The sequence below is a fragment of the Ranitomeya variabilis genome, chromosome 1, assembly GCF_051348905.1.
Source record: "Ranitomeya variabilis isolate aRanVar5 chromosome 1, aRanVar5.hap1, whole genome shotgun sequence".
In the NCBI taxonomy this organism is placed as follows: domain Eukaryota; kingdom Metazoa; phylum Chordata; class Amphibia; order Anura; family Dendrobatidae; genus Ranitomeya; species Ranitomeya variabilis.
In genome coordinates this window covers 572,569,183-572,595,010 of record NC_135232.1, presented here as the reverse complement: position 1 = coordinate 572,595,010, position 25,828 = coordinate 572,569,183, and the positions used below count along the sequence as shown (strand labels likewise).

The following is a 25,828-nucleotide window of genomic DNA, read 5'->3' as shown; positions in this document are numbered from 1 at the left end:
CTACCCTCCAGCTGCTGGATGCACCACAAAGATTGCTGTTTATCCGTCATTTACTAGCCAGACCCCGGTGCTAGTATTATGTTAGGGTTTGGCGGAACGAACCTAATATTTATTTATAAAGTAATAGGTGCGTTCACAACCCGGGGTCCACCGTGCAGGAGTAAAACCCGGTGTTAGTAAGTGACGGTACTTGTTGTGAAATTGGATTTTGGGCTCCCCCGGTGGCCACTGGTGGAATTGAACTGGTGTGCATCATCCCCTCTGTTCACCTGTTTCCATCAGGATGTGGGAGTCGCTATTTAGCCTTGCTCCTCTGTCACTTCCATGCCGGTCAACATTGTAATCAGAAGCCTTTCTGTGCATGTTCCTGCTGCTAGACAACTCCCAGCTAAGTTGGACTTTAGTCCTTGTTTGTTTTTGCATTTTGTTCCAGTTCACAGCTGTAGTTTCGTTTCTGTGTCTGGAAAGCTCTTGTGATCTGAAATTGCCACTCTGATGTTATGAGTTAATACTAGAGTCTTAAAGTAATTTCAGGATGGTGTTTTGATAGGGTTTTCAGCTGACCATGAAAGTCCCCTTTCTGTCTTCCTGCTATCTAGTAAGCGGACCTCAATTTTGCTAAACCTATTTTCATACTACGTTTGTCATTTTCATCTAAAATCACCGCCAATATATGTGGGGGCCTCTGTCTGCCTTTCGGGGAAATTTCTCTAGAGGTGAGCCAGGACTATATTTTCCTCTGCCAGGATTAGTTAGTCCTCCGGCCGGCGCTGGGCGTCTAGGGATAAAACGCAGGCAACGCTACCCGGCTTCTGTTAGTTGTGCGGCAGGTTTAGTTCATGGTCAGTTTAGTTTCCATCCTTCCAAGAGCTAGTTCTTATGTTTGCTGGGCTATGTTCTCTTGCCATTGAGAACCATAACAGTTTGACCGGCCCGAAAAGGGTTAAATTAATTGACAGAGAAAGGAGAGAAAAGAGAAGTCTGCTGAAGATTTTTTTTTTTTTTTTTTCTCTTCAGTTCTGAGTGTGCTTGTAATTGAATCTCTTGCAAGTCTGCCTATATTGCAGCCTTTCTCTCTCTCTCTCCTTCTAATCCTGGAATGGCTCTGTGTTCACCTGTTTAAAATGGATATTCAGAGTTTAGCTGCAGGTTTGAATAATCTCACCACGAAAGTTCAAAATTTACAAGATTTTGTTGTTCATGTTCCTATATCTGAACCTAGAATTCCTTTGCCTGAATTTTTCTCGGGGAATAGATCTTGCTTTCAAAATTTCAAAAATAATTGCAAGTTGTTTTTGTCCCTGAAATCTCGCTCTGCTGGAGATCCTGCTCAGCAGGTCAGGATTGTGATTTCCTTGCTCCGGGGCGACCCTCAGGATTGGGCTTTTGCATTGGCTACAGGGGATCCTGCGTTGCTCAATGTGGATGCGTTTTTTCTGGCCTTGGGGTTGCTTTATGAGGAACCTCAGTTAGAGCTTCAGGCGGAAAAGGCCTTGATGTCCCTATCTCAGGGGCAAGACGAAGCTGAAATATACTGCCAGAAATTCCGTAAATGGGCTGTGCTTACTCAGTGGAATGAGTGCGCCCTGGCGGCGAATTTCAGAGAGGGTCTCTCTGATGCCATTAAGGATGTTATGGTGGGGTTCCCTGTGCCTGCGGGTCTGAATGAGTCCATGACAATGGCTATCCAGATCGATAGGCGTCTGCGGGAGCGCAAACCTGTGCACCATTTGGCGGTGTCTACTGAGAAGACGCCAGAGAATATGCAATGTGATAGAATTCTGTCCAGAAGTGAACGGCAGAATTTCAGACGAAAAAATGGGTTGTGCTTCTATTGCGGTGATTCATCTCATGTTATATCAGCATGCTCTAAGCATACTAAGAAGCTTGATAAGTCTGTTTCAATTGGCACTTTACAGTCTAAGTTTATTCTATCTGTGACCCTGATTTGTTCTTTATCATCTATTACCGCGGATGCCTATGTCGACTCTGGCGCCGCTTTGAGTCTTATGGATTGGTCCTTTGCCAAACGCTGTGGGTATGATTTGGAGCCTCTTGAAACTCCTATATCCCTGAAGGGGATTGACTCCACCCCATTGGCTAGCAATAAACCACAATACTGGACACAAGTAACTATGCGGATTAATCCGGATCACCAGGAGATTATTCGCTTTCTTGTGCTGTATAACCTACATGATGTGTTGGTGCTTGGATTGCCATGGCTGCAATCGCATAACCCAGTCCTTGACTGGAAAGCTATGTCTGTGTTAAGCTGGGGATGTAAGGGGACGCATGGGGACGTACCTGTGGTTTCCATTTCATCATCTATTCCCTCTGAGATTCCTGAATTCTTGACTGAATATCGTGACGTTTTTGAAGAACCTAAGCTTGGTTCATTACCTCCGCACCGGGAGTGCGATTGTGCCATAGATTTGATTCCGGGTAGTAAATACCCTAAGGGTCGTTTATTTAATCTGTCTGTGCCTGAACATGCTGCTATGCGAGAATATATAAAGGAGTCCTTGGAAAAGGGACATATTCGTCCTTCGTCATCTCCCTTAGGAGCCGGTTTTTTCTTTGTGGCTAAGAAAGATGGCTCTTTGAGGCCGTGTATTGATTATCGGCTTTTGAATAAAATCACGGTTAAATATCAATATCCGTTGCCACTGCTGACTGATTTGTTTGCTCGCATAAAGGGGGCCAAGTGGTTCTCTAAGATAGATCTCCGTGGGGCGTATAATTTGGTGCGAATTAAGCAGGGGGATGAGTGGAAAACCGCATTTAATACGCCCGAGGGCCACTTTGAGTATTTGGTGATGCCTTTTGGTCTTTCAAATGCCCCTTCAGTCTTTCAGTCCTTTATGCATGACATTTTCCGTGATTATTTGGATAAATTTATGATTGTGTATCTGGATGATATTTTGATTTTTTCGGATGACTGGGACTCTCATGTCTAGCAGGTCAGGAGGGTTTTTCAAGTTTTGCGGTCTAATTCCTTGTGTGTGAAGGGTTCTAAGTGCGTTTTTGGGGTTCAAAAGATTTCCTTTTTGGGATATATTTTTTCCCCCTCTTCCATCGAGATGGATCCTGTCAAGGTTCAGGCTATTTGTGATTGGACGCAACCCTCTTCTCTTAAGAGTCTTCAGAAATTTTTGGGCTTTGCTAACTTTTATCGTCGATTTATTGCTGGTTTTTCTGATGTTGTTAAACCATTGACTGATTTGACTAAGAAGGGTGCTGATGTTGCTGATTGGTCCCCTGCTGCTGTGGAGGCCTTTCGGGAGCTTAAGCGCCGCTTTTCTTCCGCCCCTGTGTTGCGTCAGCCTGATGTTGCTCTTCCTTTTCAGGTTGAGGTTGACGCTTCTGAAATCGGAGCTGGGGCGGTTTTGTCGCAGAGAAGTTCCGATTGCTCCGTGATGAGACCTTGTGCTTTTTTCTCGCGTAAATTTTCGCCCGCCGAGCGGAATTATGATGTTGGGAATCGGGAGCTTTTGGCCATGAAGTGGGCTTTTGAGGAGTGGCGTCATTGGCTTGAGGGGGCTAGACATCAGGTGGTGGTATTGACTGACCACAAAAATCTAATTTATCTTGAGTCCGCCAGACGCCTGAATCCTAGACAGGCGCGCTGGTCGTTGTTTTTCTCTCGGTTTAATTTTGTGGTGTCCTACCTGCCGGGTTCTAAGAATGTTAAGGCGGATGCCCTTTCTAGGAGTTTTGAGCCTGACTCCCCTGGTAATTCTGAACCTACAGGTATCCTTAAGGATGGAGTGATATTGTCTGCCGTTTCTCCAGACCTGCGGCGGGCCTTGCAGGAGTTTCAGGCGGATAGACCTGATCGTTGCCCACCTGGTAGACTGTTTGTTCCTGATGATTGGACCAGTAAAGTCATTTCTGAGGTTCATTCTTCTGCGTTGGCAGGTCATCCTGGAATCTTTGGTACCAGGGATTTGGTGGCAAGGTCCTTCTGGTGGCCTTCCCTGTCTCGAGATGTGCGAGGCTTCGTGCAGTCTTGTGACGTTTGTGCTCGGGCCAAGCCTTGTTGTTCTCGGGCTAGTGGATTGTTGTTGCCCTTGCCTATCCCGAAGAGGCCCTGGATGCACATCTCGATGGATTTTATTTCGGATCTTCCTGTTTCTCAGAAGATGTCTGTCATCTGGGTGGTGTGTGACCGTTTCTCTAAGATGGTCCATTTGGTTCCCCTGCCTAAGTTGCCTTCTTCTTCCGAGTTGGTTCCTCTGTTTTTTCAAAATGTGGTCCGTTTGCATGGTATTCCGGAGAATATCGTTTCTGACAGAGGAACCCAATTCGTGTCTAGATTTTGGCGAGCATTCTGTGCTAGGATGGGCATAGATTTGTCTTTCTCGTCTGCTTTCCATCCTCAGACTAATCGCCAGACCGAGCGGACGAATCAGACCTTGGAGACATATTTGAGGTGTTTTGTGTCTGCAGATCAGGATGATTGGGTTGCTTTTTTGCCTTTAGCGGAGTTTGCCCTCAATAATCGGGCCAGCTCTGCCACCTTGGTGTCTCCTTTTTTCTGTAATTCGGGGTTTCATCCTCGATTTTCTTCTGGTCAGGTGGAATCTTCGGATTGTCCTGGAGTGGATGCTGTGGTGGAGAGGTTGCATCAGATTTGGGGGCAGGTAGTGGACAATTTGAAGTTGTCCCAGGAGAAGACTCAGCTTTTTGCCAACCGCCGGCGTCGGGTTGGTCCTCGGCTTTGTGTTGGGGACTTGGTGTGGTTGTCTTCTCGTTTTGTCCCTATGAGGGTTTCTTCTCCTAAGTTTAAGCCTCGGTTCATCGGCCCGTACAAGATATTGGAGATTCTTAACCCTGTGTCCTTCCGTTTGGACCTCCCTGCATCTTTTTCTATTCATAATGTTTTTCATCGGTCATTATTGCGCAGGTATGAGGTACCGGTTGTGCCTTCCGTTGAGCCTCCTGCTCCGGTGTTGGTTGAGGGCGAGTTGGAGTACGTTGTGGAAAAAATCTTGGACTCCCGTGTTTCCAGACGGAAACTCCAGTATCTGGTCAAATGGAAGGGATACGGTCAGGAGGATAATTCTTGGGTGACTGCCTCTGATGTTCATGCCTCCGATCTGGTCCGTGCCTTTCATAGGGCTCATCCTGATCGCCCTGGTGGTTCTGGTGAGGGTTCGGTGCCCCCTCCTTGAGGGGGGGTACTGTTGTGAAATTGGATTTTGGGCTCCCCCGGTGGCCACTGGTGGAATTGAACTGGTGTGCATCATCCCCTCTGTTCACCTGTTTCCATCAGGATGTGGGAGTCGCTATTTAGCCTTGCTCCTCTGTCACTTCCATGCCGGTCAACATTGTAATCAGAAGCCTTTCTGTGCATGTTCCTGCTGCTAGACAACTCCCAGCTAAGTTGGACTTTAGTCCTCGTTTGTTTTTGCATTTTGTTCCAGTTCACAGCTGTAGTTTCGTTTCTGTGTCTGGAAAGCTCTTGTGATCTGAAATTGCCACTCTGATGTTATGAGTTAATACTAGAGTCTTAAAGTAATTTCAGGATGGTGTTTTGATAGGGTTTTCAGCTGACCATGAAAGTCCCCTTTCTGTCTTCCTGCTATCTAGTAAGGGGACCTCAATTTTGCTAAACCTATTTTCATACTACGTTTGTCATTTTCATCTAAAATCACCGCCAATATATGTGGGGGCCTCTGTCTGCCTTTCGGGGAAATTTCTCTAGAGGTGAGCCAGGACTATATTTTCCTCTGCCAGGATTAGTTAGTCCTCCGGCCGGCGCTGGGCGTCTAGGGATAAAACGCAGGCAACGCTACCCGGCTACTGTTAGTTGTGCGGCAGGTTTAGTTCATGGTCAGTTTAGTTTCCATCCTTCCAAGAGCTAGTTCTTATGTTTGCTGGGCTATGTTCTCTTGCCATTGAGAACCATAACAGGTACTATATGGCAGTATAAGTGAACTCTTTTACTTCACAGAGACATTAAAGACAAGAGAATGATGTGCCCTGTTAACTTCACAGAGGAACACAGCTACCAAATAGAGCAAACAGTGGTCATGCAGTCAGAATAGCACACGCAAAACTCCTCACCGGAGGTGCCGGTATTCTAGGGGGTTATTTCAGCCAAACCCTGAAACCACATATATAAGACCACACTGGCGCTGAGCACACAGCTTAGTTGATACTAGCGCATGGGCTTGCGGCCATGTGAACCTTTTATAGCTGCAGCAACTTCAGGACCTTCCTAGAGGACCAATGGGAGCTGCTACCATATCTGAGCAACTTCAGGACCTTCCTAAAGGACCAATGGGAGCTGCTGCAGTACCTGAGCATGTGACCCCCGACCTCAAGTGAGAGGTCTTACCCTGGGCATGCTCAGAAGGGGAAAAGCAGGACTTAGTCCCAGAGACGTCTGCTCGCTGCGGACCAGTACTGGCTACAATGGCTGAGCCTGGAAATGCAGTAGTAACCACCCACACCATTTCAGGCTGAGCCAGACGTTTCTGCTGAGCAGGCTCAACTGTGGCTGGAGAAGAATAGAAGACTTCAACGGAGATGGCTCGAGATTCTCCCTGTGCAGAAGCGGGAACTCGACCCCTAACAAACATCAAAACTTTTTCTCCATTTATGATTAGTGGTTGGGTGAAGCCATTTATTGTCAAACTACTGTTTTCTCTTTTTAAATCATAATGACAACCCAAAACATCCAAATGGCCCTGATCTAAAGTGCACATACCCTTGTGATTTTGGCCCAATAACATGCACAGAAGTTGGCACAAATGGGTTTGAATGGCTACTAAAGGAAAAATCCTCACCTGTAACCTGTTTGCTTGTAATCAGTGTGTGTGCATAAAATCTAAGCTAGTTTCTGGGATCCAGACAGACTCTTCCATCTTTCATCGAGCCACTGACATTTCTGGGTTGTAATTCATGGGGCAAGCAAAATAATTGCCAATGGATCTACAGGAAAAGGTAGTTGAACAGAATATAACAGGAAAGGAAAACAAAAGGACAATTGTTTAGGATGCGAAGAAAAACCCACAAATAATATCAACTGAAAGACAGAACTCTCTGAAAACTAGCAGTGTGGCTGTTTCAAGATGCACAATAAGGAGGCAAATGAAGAAAAATGGGCTGCATGGTCAAGTCACCAGAAAAAAGACATTACTGTGCAAATGCCACAAAGTATCTCACCTACAATATGCAAAACAGCACAGAGAAAAGCCTCAAAACTTCTGGAACAAGGTAATTTGGAATGATGAAACCAAAATTGAACTTTTTGGCTACAACCATAAACATTACTTTTGGAGAGAGGTCAACAAGGCCAATGATGAAAGGAACACCACCTACTGTAAAGCACGGAGGTGGATCGCTGACATTTTGGGGATGTATGAGCTACAAAGGCATAAGAAACTTGGTCAAAGTGGAAGGAAAGATGAATGCAGCACGTTATCAGCAAATACTGGAGGCAAATTTGCACTCATCAGATCGGAAGCTGCTCATGGGACGTACTTGGACGTTCCAACATCACAATGATCCAAAACACAAGGCCAAGTCCACCTGTCATTGGCTACAGCAGAACAAAGTTGTGGTTCTGGAGTGGCCATGTCAGTCTCCTGACCTCAATATCATTGAGCCACTCTAGGGAGATCTCAAGCACACAGTTCATGCAATACAGCTTAGAAATTTACAGGAACTGGAGGCTTTTTTCCAAGAAGAGTGGGCAGCTGTACCATCTGAGAAAATAAAAAACCTCATCCACAACTACCACAAAAGACTTCAAGCTATCATTCATGTTAGAGGGGGCAATACACGTTATTAAGAAATGGGGTATGTGAACTTTTGAAGAGGGTCATTTGTATGTTTTTGGTTGTCATTATGATTTGAAAAGAGAAAACACAGTAGTTTGACAATAAATGGCTTCAACCAACACCTAAGCATGAGTGGAGAAAAAGTTTTGATGTTATCATTCATATTCTCTGAAAAAAGGCCAAGAAAGCAAAAATTCTGCCGGGATATGTAAACTTTTGTGTACAACTGTATGTCAAATGACATATCTGTGAATAGGGGCACAGCAAGATCGAGACCCTCAAATAATGGACAATCAGCAATAGGGAGCTACTGTATATTCACTAAATTTGCAGCTCGAATAAAAGGAAGGTAAGGTCCTTATTTGCACAGCATGCAAAAACCTAAAGAAATTAACTGGAACATAACTTGTGAGAAGCAGTGAGGGGGATCATATGCGAGGGTCGATATTTGTCTCCTAGAATGCTTACAGAGTCTTATTAAACCTGCTGGAGCACCTTGTTTTCACAGCAGAATGCCTGTGAATCACAAGGCAAAATAAAATTAAAAGTGGATTAGGTCCAAGTAGTGACCCAGTCAGATTTTTATGAAATCCTGTCATGGGTTTTTGTTTTTAGAGGGATTTTCAGGTTTAATAGTGGTGCGAATCCCTCTCTCCACTACAGGTTTTGAAAGTGGCTCTATGGTTACGATTATATTTAAAGTCTGTCAGTTTTGCCTTGGGTGTGTCAGTTTGGAGTTGGCAAGCTGCAGAGCAGGAGGCTTTGTGCAACCCAGGCCTGTGTGGAGCTAACCCAGAGCCAGGGAACTCAAGGCAGCTGACACACCCTAGATACACGGCATTGCCATTGTCTATGGCACCATAGAAAAATTTGATTCCGACGTCTGGAAAAAAATGTCTACAGTAAAGTTTTTTGTCTGCTGCGAAAAAGCCGGAAAGGCCGGATTTTTGCTACAATGCATGTCTATGGATGTCGGAATGTGCCAGATCTGGAAAAAGCTGGATCCGGTGACCTGATCCACCTTTTTAATCTGAGCATGCTCAGAACATTATGGCCTCACTCATTTCCAGCCTTAAAGAGCCTGCCAGCCAGAGAGCCAAGAGCCTGCCTGCAAAGAGCCTCCCAGCCAGAGAGCCTAGCCTGCCTGCCTGCCTGCAAAGAGCCTGCCAGCAGAGAGCCAAGAGCCTGCTAGCAGAGAGCCAAGAGCCTGCCAGCCAGAGAGCCTAGCCTACCTGCCTGCCAAGAGCCTGCCAGCAGAGAGCCTAGCCTGCCTGTCTGCAAGGAGCCTGCCAGCAGAGAACCAAGAGCCTGCCAGCAGAGAGCCAAGAGCCTGCCAGCCAGAGATCCTAGCCTGCCCACCAGAGAGCCAAGAGCCTGCCAGCCAGAGAGCCAAGCCTGCCTGCCTGCCAGGAACCAGCCAGCCAGAGAGCCTAGCCTGCCATCCAGAGAGCCAAGAGCCTGTCAGCCAGAGAGCCTAGCCTGCCTGCCTGCCAGGAGCCTGCCAGCCAGAGAGCGTAGCCTGCCAGCCAGAGAGCAAAGAGCCTGGCAGCCAGAGAGCCTAGCCTGCCAACCAGAGAGCCTAGCCTGCCAGCCAGAGAGCCAAGAGCCTGCCAGTCAGAGAGCCAAGAGCCTGCCAGCCAGAGAGCATATCAGCCAGCAATCAGCCATGTCTTCTTCTGGGAGCCCTCCTGAATGTTGGTAGATCACTGAGGTAAATAAAAGTTCTGTTTTTAGAGATGTAGTTTTTGCCCAGTCCGACTGTCTGTCTGTCTGTCTGTCTGTCTATCTATCTATCTATCTATCTATCTATCTATATATCTATCTATCTATCTATCTATCTATTTATCTATCTATCTATCTATCTATCCCATATCTATCTATTATCTATATATATAATTGTCTAAGGGTTTTTCCGTCTGTCTGTCTGTCTGTCTGTCTGTCTGTCTGTCCTAGAAATCCCACGTCTCTGATTGGTCGAGGCCTGGCAGCATGGCGACGATGATGTCATAATGGAAATCCCACGTCTCTGATTGGTCGAGGCCGCCAGGCCTTGACCAATCAGCGACGGGCACAGTATCGACGTAGATGTCATAATGGTTGCCATGGCGACGATGATGTCATAAAGGTTGCCTCGACCAATCAGCGACGGGCACAGTCTGCCGCGAATTCTGGAATCATCATTGTCCATATACTACGGGGACATGCATATTCTAGAATACCCGATGCTTTAGAATATATATATAATATATATATTATTAATTAATGTATTTATCAATCTCTCATTTTTGTAGGAAGATGCAGCAGAAGAGGTGCTTCCAGAAGAAGTCTGAAGGGGTGGAGAAAGACCTGGAGTGGGATCGCAATTGGTAAGTGTCTTGCATGCATCGAGGAACCACAACCTCACACTACACCCAACACATAAAAACAAAAGATCCTTACCGAAAGAACACTGCACACAACACATACAAACTGATCATTATAGACATTAGACAACATACAACACATACAAAATGATCATTATAGACTTCTCACTGCACACAACACATAAAAAGCCAATACACAAGGCACATATTTTTTTTTTCCTACAGTCTTCTGATTCTGGTGCTCGATCCAGAGGTCCTCAGAGTGGATCCCAGGTTCGTTGGTGTGAGAGTGCGGGCGGCTGTCATCGTGTAAGCATCTCCTTATTTTATTTTTTAACTTAACTTTGTTTTTAATGTAATGCTTTTTTTCTTCTTCTTTTTTAACAGGCTTAACAGCATGCTGCTAAATCGGACGGTGAGGAGGTCAGGCTAAATATTGACCTCCTCATCGATCTGATCCGAGAGAGGGAGCCGCTGTGGAACATGGCTGACCGCCACCACACTGATGTCATTGTGACTCGTCGGCTCTGGGAGCAAGTCTGCGAACAGCTGGTAGACAACTGGGAGGACCTCTATGTTCGGGCCCAGAATCAAGCACATAAATATACACAGTTCAGTTAGGTTGATGGAGTTAAAGTGTTTTATCCTAACCAATTTGTATTTCTCCTTTTTTTTCAGGTGAGAGGATTGTCAAGCGGTGGTGGTCATTCAGGGATCGCTTCAAGAAGGAGTTCAAAAAAGAGATGCGGGCCCTGAGTGGTTCTGGAGGACGCAGGAGCAGATATAAATATGCCCAAGCCCTGACATTTGTCAGGTCAGGGATGGTGAGCTGAAGGTAAATATTACCAACCACATTTAATAATGAATGTTTTACACGTCTAACTCTCTTTTGCCGTTCCAGCCAGGGCCATGCAATATCAGTATATTAATTTTATTTTATTTTCTCTTTGTTCCACAGCACCGTTGGCAGTACTCGGAAGCCTGCAGCTGAGTTGAACCCTTCTGCGGCGATCCCTTAAGAGTCCGCCACCGTGGGACACTTCGACAGTCCCGGCCCCTCTGCACCTTCCCAGCCTTCTCTCACATCTGATCCCTTGGTCCCATCTACTAGCGCTGGAGCATCCTGGCTGTCTGCATTGCATGAATCTGCTGGTGAGGATATAGGTCTTCCTTTACCCCACCCCTCTCATGCTGCCACCTCTACTACACCTGTGCCTTTGTGGCGGCAGTGCCAGAGGGGTCAGGTACAGAGCTATGTGCCCGAGTTCTTGCACCTGAATGCATCCTTCCAGAACTGTCTCAAAGTTTTGTCCAAGCAAATGGCTGCAGGTTTCAATTTGGTAAATAAAAGCATTCTCGAGTTGCATACACTTCTGCTATGGATGCATTTAGAAGCAAGTCAGTCAACGAACCACACTTTTTTCCAGTCAGTACTTGAATGCATGGACAAGGTATCTCCTGATCAGCAGATGCAAGTAATGCAATCGTGCCAGTCTACTCTAGCGCTTGTTACCTCTCAAGCCACCACACCTGACCCCCTCCTGCACCAGCCCCCCTCCTGCACCCCCTCCAGCCACTGTTCCTCACTCCAGCTACTACCAACATCCTGACCCATACCAGCATCCTGCCCCTTACCAGCATCCTACCTGTGCCCCGTCCCAGCATCCTGACCCGTACCAGCATCATGCCCGGTCCCAGCATCCTGACCCATACCAACATTCTGCTCATGAACAGTCCCAGCATCCTGACCCATACTAACATCCCATCCCATAACAGTTCCCAACAACATCCTCCGTGCCTCCTCTCCTTTCCCACTACAACCATTCTCCTTCACCCATCATGTCACTATCCCAACCCTCTTCTTCACCTCTTCTGCCTCCCAATCCATCAACTACACCCCTCCATTATTCCAAATCCAACTACCAGTTTCCTGTCCATGGTTCACTTTCTTTCTCCACCCCTTCACCGCTACCTACTGATCCTTCACCACCACTACCACATATTCCTTTCTCAACACTCCCACTGCCAAAGTGTCCCACTCTGACATCCCCTCCAACAATATCTCCACCCCAAATTATGCTAAAAAAAAATGTGTTCAATAAAACTGTTTTGGTAAAACAAAATTTGTATTTTATTTATAAGGTATAGCAATACATTTAAGAATGTGGTTAGAGGTTAAATACTTTAAACAGGTGCACAACTTTGGTAAAAGAAGGTGTCTAGTGCCACCTATTGGAAGTAGCAATCCTAACAGTCAACGTCGACCCTTTAACGAGCCTTGTCACATGACTTAGGATAATAGCCAAACCAGAATCTCAATTTGCAGACACTGTGTTTTGGGGTACTGCCCCTCGTCAGTGCAAAGTGGAAATCTGGTTTGGCTGATTGAGAGGCGTTTTTAAGTCTCCTCACCTCGACATGCTTATCATGTCACTCTCCGCAAGGAGAAACGATACTTCTTGGATCCCGGTCAGACGCCTCTCAATCAGCTAAACCAGATCTCCACTTTGCACTGACGAGGGGCAGTACCCCGAAACAAAGTGTCTGCAAATTGAGATTCTGGTTTGTTATTATCCTAAGTCATGTGACAAGGCTCGTTAAAGGGTCAACATTGACTGTTAAGACTGCTACTTCCAATAGGTGGCACTAGAGTTCTAGTCCTCTTCCTCTCTGAAGAGACAATTTGCATATTTCCCAGAGGAGCATTGCGGCTTTATGTCTCCTCACCTCGACATGCTTATCATGTCACTCTCCGCAAGGAGAAACAATACTTCTTGGATCTTGTAAAAGAAGGTAAAATACTTTGGGTACAACCCAAACTAAAAGAAAGTAAAATACTTTGGGTACAGCTCAAACTAAAAGAAGGTAAAATACTTTGGGTACAACTTAAACAGGTACACAACTTTGTTAATATAAGGTTAAATACTTTGGGGGCAACACACAGGTACACAACTTTGGTAAAAGAAGGTGAAATACTTTGGGGGCAACACAAACAGGTACACAACTTTGTTAATACAAGGTTTAAGGTTAAATACTTTTGGGGCAACACAAACAGGTACACAACTTGGCTACAATAAGGTAAAATACAGTTAACAGGTCCAAGATAAATTTTTCAAACTCTCTCATCCTGCCAGTCTACTCTTCCTTCAGGTGAGATAAAATATTCAGCAAATTGGTCCCTCATTCGGGAAACTGCCACATAACTTCTATATGTAATGTTTTTATAATCAGCCAAGGTGGTTTCTTCAGAGTGATCTTCAATGGAAATATGTTCCTTTCATATCACATAATTGTGCAGGACAACACATGCTTTCACCACCTATTCAACAGCATCAGTCTTCAAGTTTATAGCTGTCAATATAACTCGCCATTTGGCGGTCAAAATCCCAAAAGTGCACTCCACCGTTCTCCTTGCTCGTGTGAGGTGGTAGTTGAAAATTCTTTTAGTTTGTGTAAATCCACTACTTGAGTAGGGTTTCAGCAGATGTTCCGATAGTTGGAAAGCTTCATCCCCAACACAAACAGAAGGCATTGGTGGCCTAGAGGTTTGAGGCAGTGGTTTTGGGGGGGAATTGGAAGGTGTTTCCATACAGATGACGCCCAATTGCAGACAGTTTGAAAACTTGGGAATCATTGGAGTGGTCATATGCTTCAATATCCACCGCTATAAATTTCTACTCTGCATCGGCGATGGCCATCAGCACAATGGAGAAAGATTTTTTATAGTTGAAATATTCCGAGCCAGATCCAGGTGATTTCACGATGCGGATATGTTTCCCATCCACTGCGCCCACGCAATCGGGAAACTGACACACTTGCTGGAATTTCTCGGCTACTTCCAACCAACTCTCCATTGTGGGATGTGGTATAAATTCACCGTGCAAAGAGTCCCACAGTACACAGCAGGTGTGTTTGACAATTCCAGAGATGGTGGAAATCCCAAGTCTGAACTGGAAATGTTGTGACGAAAGGGATTCTCCAGTTGCAAGGAATCTGTGAATAAAAGCAAAGGCAAACATTATTACAAAATACCAGCAATAATGTTACAGTTATAAGGAAGCATTAAACAGTAGGAGATACGATAAAAAAAAGATCACTAAAAACTATTCTAAAAAAAAAATTACTACCAGCAACAACATTGAAGTGTGCTTTACAGGATGAGATACAATAAAAATGGTTTACCGAAGAGTGACCATCAGACGCTCCGCGGGTGAAATTGAGAATCGGCAATACTCTATCAGAATAGATGTCCAATTTGGTCCACCAATAGATCGAAGTTCTCCGCTTTCATCCGCATATATGAGAAAAATTTCTCTGGGATTGCACAGGTACTCTTTAGCAGTTATTTCCTTGTCATTAGGGGGTGGGCGCTTTTCCTTGAATTACAGTTCTGGTTGAGCAGAATCATCTTTTTAAAAATCTAAATATGCTACTGTATACTTTCTCCAAAGTCTAAACATTTATTTCTAAATTTACATATAGAAATAAAAGCATCTTTGAATAAGTATTACTGCACAACAGCTCATGGCCTAAATGAGCAGTGATTAAAGGTGGGGTCCATGGGATTGTGATTTTGTAACTCCAGATCAGAAGTTGACAGGGAGGGAGAGGTAAGTAGCACTGTCTAATTACGCTCTAGAAATTAATAGACTAGAACGCAGTATCTCAGGAGTTAACTCCTCAGCCTTTAATGCAGCTATTCTGTTCATTTGTCCAGATAATTTGGTGAAGATGCAGTCAAGTATTCATGTAAATTTGAATCAGCTTGGCTACAGCCGCCCAAAGTATGTATCTATAGTAAGCAACATGTTCTATAAAAAGTCACATGTAGCATAAATACATGGAAATCCACTATTTTTTTTTTACTTTACAGATGGAACTAAATGTCTAACATGCCCAGCAGACCAGTGGCCAAATCAGTCTAAGGAGAAATGTGTGCCAAAATCCATTCAGTTCCTTGCTTACGAAGAGTTGTTGGGTTCGTCACTAGCTTGCATCTCTGTCATCTGCTGTGCTCTCACAATTTCCGTGCTCTGCTTGTTCATTATCAAGCATAATACACCGATCGTGAAGGCCAACAACAGAGAACTCAGTTATCTACTTCTGATATCCCTAATGTTATGTTTCCTATGTTCTTTAGTATTCATTGGACGCCCCAATAAAATTACTTGTATGTTACGACAAGTATTATTTGGTATAATATTCTCTCTGTGTCTGTCAGCAATACTGGCCAAGACTATAACGGTCATCCTGGTATTCAGTGCTACAAATCCAAACAGTAAAATAAAGAGACTCGTTGGGCTGAGAATTCCTGTATACATTGTCCCCTCTTGTACAGTGATCCAAGTAATCCTTTGCTTAGTATGGTTATGTAGTTCTGCTCCTTTCGAAGAGTTCAACATAGTGGCTGAGCTCGGCACCATAGTCGTTGAATGTAATGAAGGGTCCAATGTGTTTTTTGCATGTGTCTTGGGCTACATGGGACTATTGGCCTCCATCAGTCTTCTTGTGGCCTTTCTAGCCAGGAACCTTCCGGATACATTTAATGAAGCCAAGTTTATCACCTTCAGTATGTTGGTTTTTGCTAGTGTATGGATTACCTTTGTTCCAGCTTATCTGAGCACCAAAGGAAAAAACATGGTGGCGGTGGAGATATTCGCCATCATATCATCCAGTGCCGGACTACTTGTCTGCATATTCTTTCCAAAGTGTTACATTATTTTACTGCAGCCAGAAATTAATAACAAGAGATTTATAACTGGCAGAAAAGTCAGATCAGAAAAGTAATCAGTGGTATGAAAACCAATATTCATTTTGCCGGTATTACAGAACTCAGGAATAAGAAGATTTGAAAAGTGACCAGCAAAACAGTCATGTTTTTCTGAGGATTAGCCCGTGTGCACTTAAGCTTTCATTTATACAATTTGTCATGTTGGGCACCCAAAGCCACAAAAATACTACCATCTGCAGGAAGAGTGCCGCTCGACTGGGCCTCATTCACTTTTTATGCTGCTCTGGTGAATTATCCTTTACAATCACAAGAGTTTCTATGTAGAAGTCTTTCTTCCAAACAAGAGTTTACTGTATTAAAATAATAATAAAATTATAAGTTTTGATCAGAAATGTGAAGATTTTAAGAAACCCTTGCTTTCCTCAACTTTACACTGGGTGTGATAAGTCCATACAAACCTACATTGTTAACCATTTGCCAATGCTTCAATAAAAAACGTTTTTAACAAAAATTGGTGCTTAGACTCTTATTTTAGAATTTATATTAGAGGAGAAGAGACAGAATAGTGATGAGCAAACGTGCTCGCCACTACTCGTTCCTCGCCCGAGTATCAGTGTACTCGGTGTACTTGCCGAGCACCGAGCATTTCCGGGATTATTCGGCGGTAACTGGTGTCTCCACCCAGCATTTTTGGTGGACTTTAGAGACCCAATCACGCTGCAGGGATTGTCTGCCAGGCCATGAAATGCCGCAGCTATCTTTGTTGTGGTATTACAGTGATTGGCTTGGCTGGACAGCATCATCATGCGTATAAGAGACATGGCTCCGCCCTGCTCGCCACATTCTGCTCCGGACTCAGCTAGTGTAGGGAGAGCTGCTGCTGAGATAGGGTCAGATACTGACTTTTATTAGGTAGTGTGGGTCTACTTGTGTTCAATCCACAAATCCTGATAAACCAGCAGTCCTTTTTAGGGCTAATTCGTGGTCCGATATTGCAGCGCTAGGCAGGCAGGGCACAGCATATCCACATCAGTGCAAGGCCTGCAGGCACTGTATGTGAATCCATTGCTCCCACTGCATCCCTCCCAAAGCTCCATAACTGTCTGCTGCTGCTGCAGCTACTTTACTATATACCTAGTTGCATTTTTTTCCCAAAAATTCACCCCCCCCAAAAAAAAATATACATTGTGTTATGCCAGACTGAGGCCTGTTTAAAAATCATAGTTTGTCAGGCATACGTAGCATGGTTGTGTGTGCTAGTCTTGTGCCACTGTTGTTATCTTTTTGTGTTTAAAATTCACCAAAAAAGGCCTCATATCTATATATCTATATCTATATCTGTGTGCTCCAAGTTTGGGCATTTTAGGCAACTTGTAGATTGTAAGCTTGCGAGCAAGGACCTCACTCCTAATGTCACTGTTTAAATTGTCTTAACTTGTACTGAATTTATTGTCTGTATACAGTATGTCCCCACTTAATTGTAAAGTGCTGCGAAATATGTTGGCACTATATAAATAAAAAATAATTATTAAAAATTATTGTTATTATTTTGCCACTGTTTTTGCTGTCTGTTACTCTAATTATATACAGCACTATTTTGCATTTAAAAAAAAACAGGGCACATATTTGGCAGTGTGGTATTTCCGTGACAGGCCTCATATATCTGCGTGCTCCAAGTTTGGCCATTGTAGGCCGGTTTCCCACTTTTTTTCCTGTCTGTTCCTCTAATTATTTACAGCACTATTTTGCATTCAGAAAATACAGGCCACATATTTTCCAGTGTGATATTTCCGTGACAGGCCTCATATATATGCGTGCTCCCAGTTTGGGCATTGTAGGACGGTTTCAGACTGTTTTTTCCTGTCTGTAACTCTAATTATATACAGCACTAATTTGCATTTAAAAAAAAAAAACAGGCCACATATTTGGCAGTGTGGTATTTCCGTGACAGGCATCATATACCTGCATATATTATATTTTGCATAAATTAAATTCACAAAAAAGCTCCAAAAAAATAGAATACAGCCTGTTATGTCAGGCTGAGGCCTGCCTGGTGTCTGTGTTTGAAAAATCTTAGATTTTCAGGCATACTGATTAGATATTATTTCGCTCCTAATAAATACATTTGTATTGAGCTTTTGAAATAGTGCAGCAGTCCATTTAAAATGGGCAAGGCAAGAGGCAAGGGATGGGGAAGTGGACGTGATGCTGATGGTGCATGCAGAGAACGAGGCCGTGGCCAAGTTGAAGGTGGGCAAAAACAAAGACCCACACCTTCTCGCTCGACCTTCCTGTTCCAGTTTCTAGGGGACCGCAGCACACCTTTATTGAAGCCAGAGCAGTGTGAAACGGTTGTTGGTTGGATAGCGGATAATGCTTCCAGTCACTTAGCCACCACCACTACCACCATGTCTTCCACATGGTCAAGTCTGAGTAGCCGTGAGTGAGGCCCGGATATTCCTCACCCTGATCCTCCTTCCTCTCACCATGCAAAGTGCCATGAGACAACTGATCACTTGGACACTCTGAAGAGCTGTTCAGTTTTCCATTTCAAGATTCTGGACTCTTGGCTCGTCAACTTGGAGTGCTGACCGCTGAGATCACATCTAGAGATGCCCAAAGATTTGACCAGCCCCGGTCATACGAAGGCGATGGTGGGAAAGTGTCAGAAGAGATGGACGATGATGAGACACAATTGCCAGAAAGTTAGGAGGAGGAGCAGGGTGCGGATGTGGAAGACTAGGTGGTGGATGACTATGTGACTGAGCCAACCTGGCAGGAGGACATGCAGAGCGAGGGCAGCAGCACACATGGGGAAGGAGGCATAGCACTCCAACAGGCAGGAAGAAGCAGTGTGATGGCCACAGACAGAAGGCGTGCATCCTTTCCCCGTAACACAAACTTGAGGGAAGTTGCCATTCCAACTGTTAGATCTTCCCGAGTCTGGTTATTTTTTAAAAGACTCTGCCGATAACCCCAAAAAGGCCATTTGCAGCACCTTCCATGCTTGCATCAGCAGGGGTAGCAAAATAACCAGCCTGACCACCACCAGCATGATCAGGCACATGGCAGCAAAGCAGCCGATTTTGTGGGCTGAACCCCAGGCTCCAGGACCACTGTCTGCAGGTCACACCACTGCTTCTTCCACTGTTTGCACAGAAGTCAATCCCCAGTACACCATGCATGTGAAGATGCCTCTAGCCCTGCACCTGTTGTTGCTCACAGTCAAGCAGCACCATCATCAAGCCCGTCCACGTCCTTGTCCCAGTACACCCTTCAGTTGTCTATACCCCAGTCTTTGGAACACAAGCAGAAATACCCAGTCAACGCCCCACAGGCCACAGTCCTAAATTCTAACATTTCTCTTCTGCTTGAGCTCAAAATGTTGCCTTTTAGGCTCCTTGATACGGAAGGTTTCTGCAACTTGATGGCGGCGACCGTCCTAAGATACTTTGTCCCCAGTCACCACTATTTCTCCCGGTGTGCCGTACAGGCATTACACCAGCATGTGTCCCACAACATTATAAATAGAATAAAGAAACAAAGTCCAGCTCACCATACCGACATTCCCCAGGTCTCGGAGCACGGAACCGCTGTGTCAGGGCGTGGATAAACAGGAAGAAGAAAGGAGATCCAGCTCAACGATGTAGTGAAAAATCCATAGCTTTATTTCACTTCAAAATAGCATCGTGTAAGGATAAAACATCAGCACATAAGAAGATTAAAAACCAAGATCAACGTGTTTCCGGTGCCTAAGCACCCTTAATCATGATACCTGGCACATGTCATGTCTCATACTTTTATACTGGTATCCTGTAGGCACACTGGTATTACAATTAGTTGAATCAATCAATCCAATCAAGTAGACACACATGAAAGTAGACACCAAACAAACATGATCATAGAACTGAAGCAAATGTTCTAGCTGGATGGAAATACAGAGACAATAAAAAATGCATAAAATGCATAGAGCAACTACATACAAAATTTTAGAATATGAAATAATTAAATAAATAATGAAAACTATACAAAGTTTAAACATAATTATTATAATTGTGGTTGAATAACCCTGAAGAAATGTATGAAAAGTTTAATACATATGGTAAAAAATGCCCTAGTAACTAGTGTTGAGCGATACCGTCCGATACTTGAAAGTATCGGTATCGGAAAGTATCGGCCGATACCGGCAAAGTATCGGATCTAATCCGATACCGATACCCGATACCAATACAAGTCAATGGGACTCATGTATCGGACGGTATTCCTGATGGTTCCCAGGGTCTGAAGGGAGGAAACTCTCCTTCAGGCCCTGGGAACCATATTAATGTGTAAAATAAAGAATTAAAATAAAAAATATTGCTATACTCACCTCTCCGACGCAGCCTGGACCTCAGCGAGGGAACCGGCAGCGTTGTTTGCTTAAAATTCGCGCGTTTATTTCCTTACTTGAAGTCCCGGCTTGTGATTGGTCGCGTGCCGCCCATGTGGCCGCGACGCGACCAATCACAGCAAGCCGTGACGTAATTTTAGATCCTTCAGTATTTTAAAATTACGTTCCAGCTTTGTGATTGGTCGCGTCGCGGTCACATGGGCGACGCGACCAATCACAAGCCGTGACGTCACGGGAGGCTGGACACACGCGCATTTTAAAATGCGCGCTTGTCCTGCCTCCCGTGACGTCACGGCTTGTGATTGGTCGCATCGCGTCGCGACCAATCACAAGCCAGAATGTAATTTTAAAATCCTGAAGGACCTAAAATTACGTCACGGCTTGCTGTGATTGGTCGCGTCGCGGCCACATGGGCGGCACGCGACCAATCACAAGCCGGGACTTCAAGTAAGGAAATAAACGCGCGAATTTTAAGCAAACAACGCTGCCGGTTCCCTCGCTGAGGTCCAGGCTGCGTCGGAGAGGTGAGTATAGCAATATTTTTTATTTTAATTCTTTATTTTACACATTATTACATTAATGTTGTTTCGATACCGATACCCGATACCACAAAAGTATCGGATCTCGGTATCGGAATTCCGATACCCGCAAGTATCGGCCGATACCCGATACTTGCGGTATCGGAATGCTCAACACTACTAGTAACAATATAACAAAAAATACTATTTGTATCTTTAATATGAATTAAATTCATAGAAACCAATCTAGCTCACTTTGACTGATGACAATTAAAGCAAAAAAGAGTTTGCAAAAGAAAACGAGAACAGAAGCCGCCTGAGGTGGGGCACGAACTCTTGTGAGTTCTTCATTCAGAGATATAACGTGCATGTAAATCTCGTAGTAGACAGAGCTATAGGCTTCTTTCACTCGAGAGTCAGCCTAGGAATGTTACAGACTCATAAAAGGCCGGGGCTGAAAAAACAAAGTAAACAACTTCAAAGAGATAATGGTCGAGGTGAATTGAGGCACAGCTGCAGACGCCGGTACAGTGTCAATTCGGCCGGCAAACGAAGAAGAGCAGAAAAGCATGTCGGTAATTATACAGTGCCTAAAAGTAGTATTCAACCCCCTGCAGATTTAGCAGGTTTAATAAGATGCAAATAGGTTAGAGCCTTCAAACTTCAAACAAGAGCAGGATTTATTAACAGATGCATAAATCTTACAAACCAAAAAGTTTTGTTGCTCAGTTAAATTTTTATAAATTTTAAACATAAAAGTGTGGGTCAATTATTATTCAACCCCTAGGTTTAATATTTTGTGGAATAACCTTTGTTTGCAATTACAGCTAATAATCGTCTTTTATAAGACCTGATCAGGCCGGCACAGGTCTCTGGAGTTATCTTGGCCCACTCCTCCATGCAGATCTTCTCCAAGTTATCTAGGTTCTTTGGGTGTCTCATGTGGACTTTAATCTTGAGCTCCTTCCACAAGTTTTCAATTGGGTTAAGGTCAGGAGACTGACTAGGCCACTGCAACACCTTGATTTTTTGCCTCTTGAACCAGGCCTTGGTTTTCTTGGCTGTGTGCTTTGGGTCATTGTCTTGTTGGAAGATGAAATGACAACCCATCTTAAGATCCTTGATGGAGGAGCGGAGGTTCTTGGCCAAAATCTCCAGGTAGGCCGTGCTATCCATCTTCCCATGGATGCGGACCAGATGGCCAGGCCCCTTGGCTGAGAAACAGCCCCACAGCATGATGCTGCCACCACCATGCTTGACTGTAGGGATGGTATTCTTGGGGTCGTATGCAGTGCCATCCAGTCTCCAAACGTCATGTGTGTGGTTGGCACCAAAGATCTCGATCTTGGTCTCATCAGACCAGAGAACCTTGAACCAGTCAGTCTCAGAGTCCTCCAAGTGATCATGAGCAAACTGTAGACGAGCCTTGACATGACGCTTTGAAAGTAAAGGTACCTTATGGGCTCGTCTGGAACGGAGACCATTGCGGTGGAGTACGTTACTTATGGTATTGACTGAAACCAATGTCCCCACTGCCATGAGATCTTCCCGGAGCTCCTTCCTTGTTGTCCTTGGGTTAGCCTTGACTCTTCGGACAAGCCTGGCCTCGGCACGGGAGGAAACTTTCAAAGGCTGTCCAGGCCGTGGAAGGCTAACGGTAGTTCCATAAGCCTTCCACTTCCGGATGATGCTCCCAACAGTGGAGACAGGTAGGCCCAACTCCTTGGAAAGGGTTTTGTACCCCTTGCCAGCCTTGTGACTCTCCACGATCTTGTCTCTGATGGCCTTGGAATGCTCCTTTGTCTTTCCAATGTTGACCATGTTTGAGTGCTGTTCACAAGTTTGGGGAGGGTCTTAAATAGTCAGAAAAGGCTGGAAAAAGAGATAATTAATCCAAACATGTGAAGCTCATTGTTCTTTGTGCCTGAACTACTTCTTAATACTTTAGGGGAACCAAACAGAATTCTGGTGGGTTGAGGGGTTGAATAATAAATGACCCTCTGAAAAAACTTTTCCCAATATAAAAAAAAAATAAACAAAGAAATAACATTCTTTTTTGCTGCAGTGCATTTCACACTTCCAGGCTGATCTACAGGCCAAATGTCACAATGCCAAGTTAATTCCACATGTGTAAACCTGCTAAATCTGCAGGGGGTTGAATACTACTTGTAGGCACTGTATATATATATATATATATATATATATATATATATATATATATACACTAGCTGAAGAGCCCGGCGTTGACTGGGCATAGTAAATATCTGTGGCTAGTTATAGCACCTCACTTCTCTTATTTTCCCATCACGCCTCTCATTTTCCCCCTCACATCTCTCATTTTCCCCCTTACACGTCTCATTTTCCCCCTCTCTCCTCTCATTCCCCCTAACACTTGTCATTTCGACCTCACATCTGTCATTTTCCGATCACTCCACTATTTTCCCTCACTCCTCTCATTTTGCACTCACACCTTTTCATTTTCACCTCACACCCTCATTTTCACCTCACACCTCTCATTTTCCCCTCAGTATATACAAGTTTGTCATCTTCCTTATATATAGTATACACCTGTATGTCATCTCCTGTATATAGTATACACCTGTATGTCATCTCCCCTGTAAATAGTATATACCTGCTGTATGTCATCTCCTCCTCTATATACCTATGTGTCATATCCTCTTTTATATAGTATATATCTGTATATCATCTCCTCCTATATATAGTATATATCTGTGTGTCATCTGCTCCTGTATATAGTATGTACCTGTATGTCATCTCCTCCTGTATATAGTACAGAAAAGCCTGTCTCAGAAAAGCCTGTATTTATGGGTAAGTGGGAACCTAGTGCAATTAAAATCACCACAGGGAAAATGGCAGAGTGCTCGGCGGTCAATAAGCTAACATACAAATGACTAAACACTGACTGGCACCCAAGCTAATGTGAATAGGTGCATACCAGGAGTAGCCACCACCATATACAATATACAAAAAAAGGTTGCAATCTATCATGCTTAAGCATGTCTATGTGAAATATATGAAATATGAGTAGCAATACAGCTTTTGAATACTAGGAAAACAGTGAGACACTTTGCACAAAATTTGGCAAAATTATGTCTGCCCATCAACCAATGTCAAGGTGGTCTTAAAGACTGATGGGTTCCTATCTATATGAATATCTCCATTAGGCTGATGTCTGAATTCCTGGGTGAATGTGGACACCTCTCTCAGCAATGCCTGCATTTATTCGTAGGTAGGAACCTACCATATGCATATAGCAGAATAGTGCTCTCCTTTGAAGCCTGGCCACACAAGGTTTCAAAGGAGCTCCATAATGAAAAGCACATGAATCTTCAGCAGGCCCCTGGCTGTTATAGCAACTCATCTGCAACCTGTGATTACATTATAGACGCAACCCCATGCCGGCGCATGTCGTGTCACTGTCAGAGTTTAATAACAGCATTTTAATAGTTATACAATTGCAGGTGGATTATTAGAGGCATGTCCTGTGTATATGCAGCCATGATCTGGTGTGTATGGGACAAGTTCTCCCCATGAGCTCGCTACATACACCCACTTCTGACTTGTGTCAAACATGTACAGCGGATGTTGTGAAGGGGTTAAGAAGCATGTGACTCTTAATGAGATTTTAGCATCTGATTCCAGCTAGACCATCATCAAAAACAGCATAAAAATGTTAATGAATTCGGTCCATCATGATTTAGCTTTAAAATGTCAGCAACTATTTTAGTAAAGTGTAAATCTGACTTCATTGAATATAAAATTGAGGGATAAAGATCTGTTTAGGAGATGAAAGAATCAGACATTCTTCTGCAAGTTCTCCTGGAATTACATACAACTAGTGTTGAGCATTCCGATACCGCAAGTATCAGGTATTGGCCGATATTTGCGGTATCGGAATTCCGATACCGAGATCCGATACTTTTGTGATATCGGGAATCAGTATCGGGATCGATATTAATGTGTAAAATAAAGAATAAAAATAAAAAATAGGGATATACTCACCTCTCCGACGCAGCCTGGACCTTACCAATGTAACCGGCAGCTTCCGTTCCTAAGAATGAGCGCTTGAAAGACCTTAGATGACGTCGCGGCCTGTGATTGGTCGCGTGAGCGGTCACGTGACCACCACGCGACCAATCACAAGCCGCGACGTCATCTAAGGTCTTTCAAGCGCTTGAAAGACCTTAGATGACGTCGCGGCTTGTGATTGGTCGCTTCATTCTTAGGAACGGAAGCTGCCGGTTACATCGGTAAGGTCCAGGCTGCGTCGGAGAGGTGAGTATATCAATATTTTTTATTTTTATTCTTTATTTTACACATTAATATGGATCCCAGGGCCTGAAGGAGAGTTTCCTCTCCTTCAGACCCTGGGAACCATACAGGATACTTTCCGATACTTGGTGTCCCATTGACTTGTATTGGTATCGGGTATCGGTATCTGCGATATCCGATACTTTTCGGGTATCGGCCGATACTATCCAATACCGATACTTTCAAGTATTGGACGGTATCGCTCAACACTACATACAACATATACTTGACTGCCATTCCTGGCAGAGACACTGTCGAATCCTTACAACACACAGTACATGTGCTGGATGGATTCACAAGTCTTCAGTCACACAGAGTGACTTCAGACTTTACATTCTAGACAAGATAACCCCTTTTAAGTGACCTATACTGTACATCTCCAATTATAGAGGGTTTCTGTAAAAATCTGAATTTTTTGACTGATTTTGGTCAGTAAGGATGTGATGTCAGGTACAGATAGGTAGAGCTGTGTGTCATTAGGGTACTGATGATATTGCAAACCATGCCATTACATCAGCTGTCCCAGGCCGAAAGTGTAGATGGAGAAGAGTAGGGGTCCTAGAACTGAGCCTTGGGGAACAATGAAAGACCGGGATCGAGGTGAGGAGGTGGTGTGGGAGAGGGAGACACTAAATGTCCCCATAACAGCCTGGTTGTGTTTTAAAGACTCTGCCAATATCCCCAAAAAGGACATTTGCACCACC

General features: G+C 44.3%; 1 protein-coding gene across 1 annotated transcript in view; it reads left to right on the top strand.

Annotated features, from left to right (window-relative positions):
• LOC143768735 (extracellular calcium-sensing receptor-like) overlaps nucleotides 1-16,103 on the top strand; it is an 89,471-nt gene extending 73,368 nt beyond the window's left edge. Inside the window, exon 5 of the mRNA XM_077257390.1 lies at nucleotides 15,027-16,103. Within this exon, the coding sequence (XP_077113505.1) occupies nucleotides 15,027-15,940 (914 nt within the window). The 3' untranslated portion in view covers nucleotides 15,941-16,103. The remainder of the gene's footprint in view (nucleotides 1-15,026) is intronic.
• The last annotated feature ends 9,725 nt before the right edge of the window (nucleotides 16,104-25,828 follow it).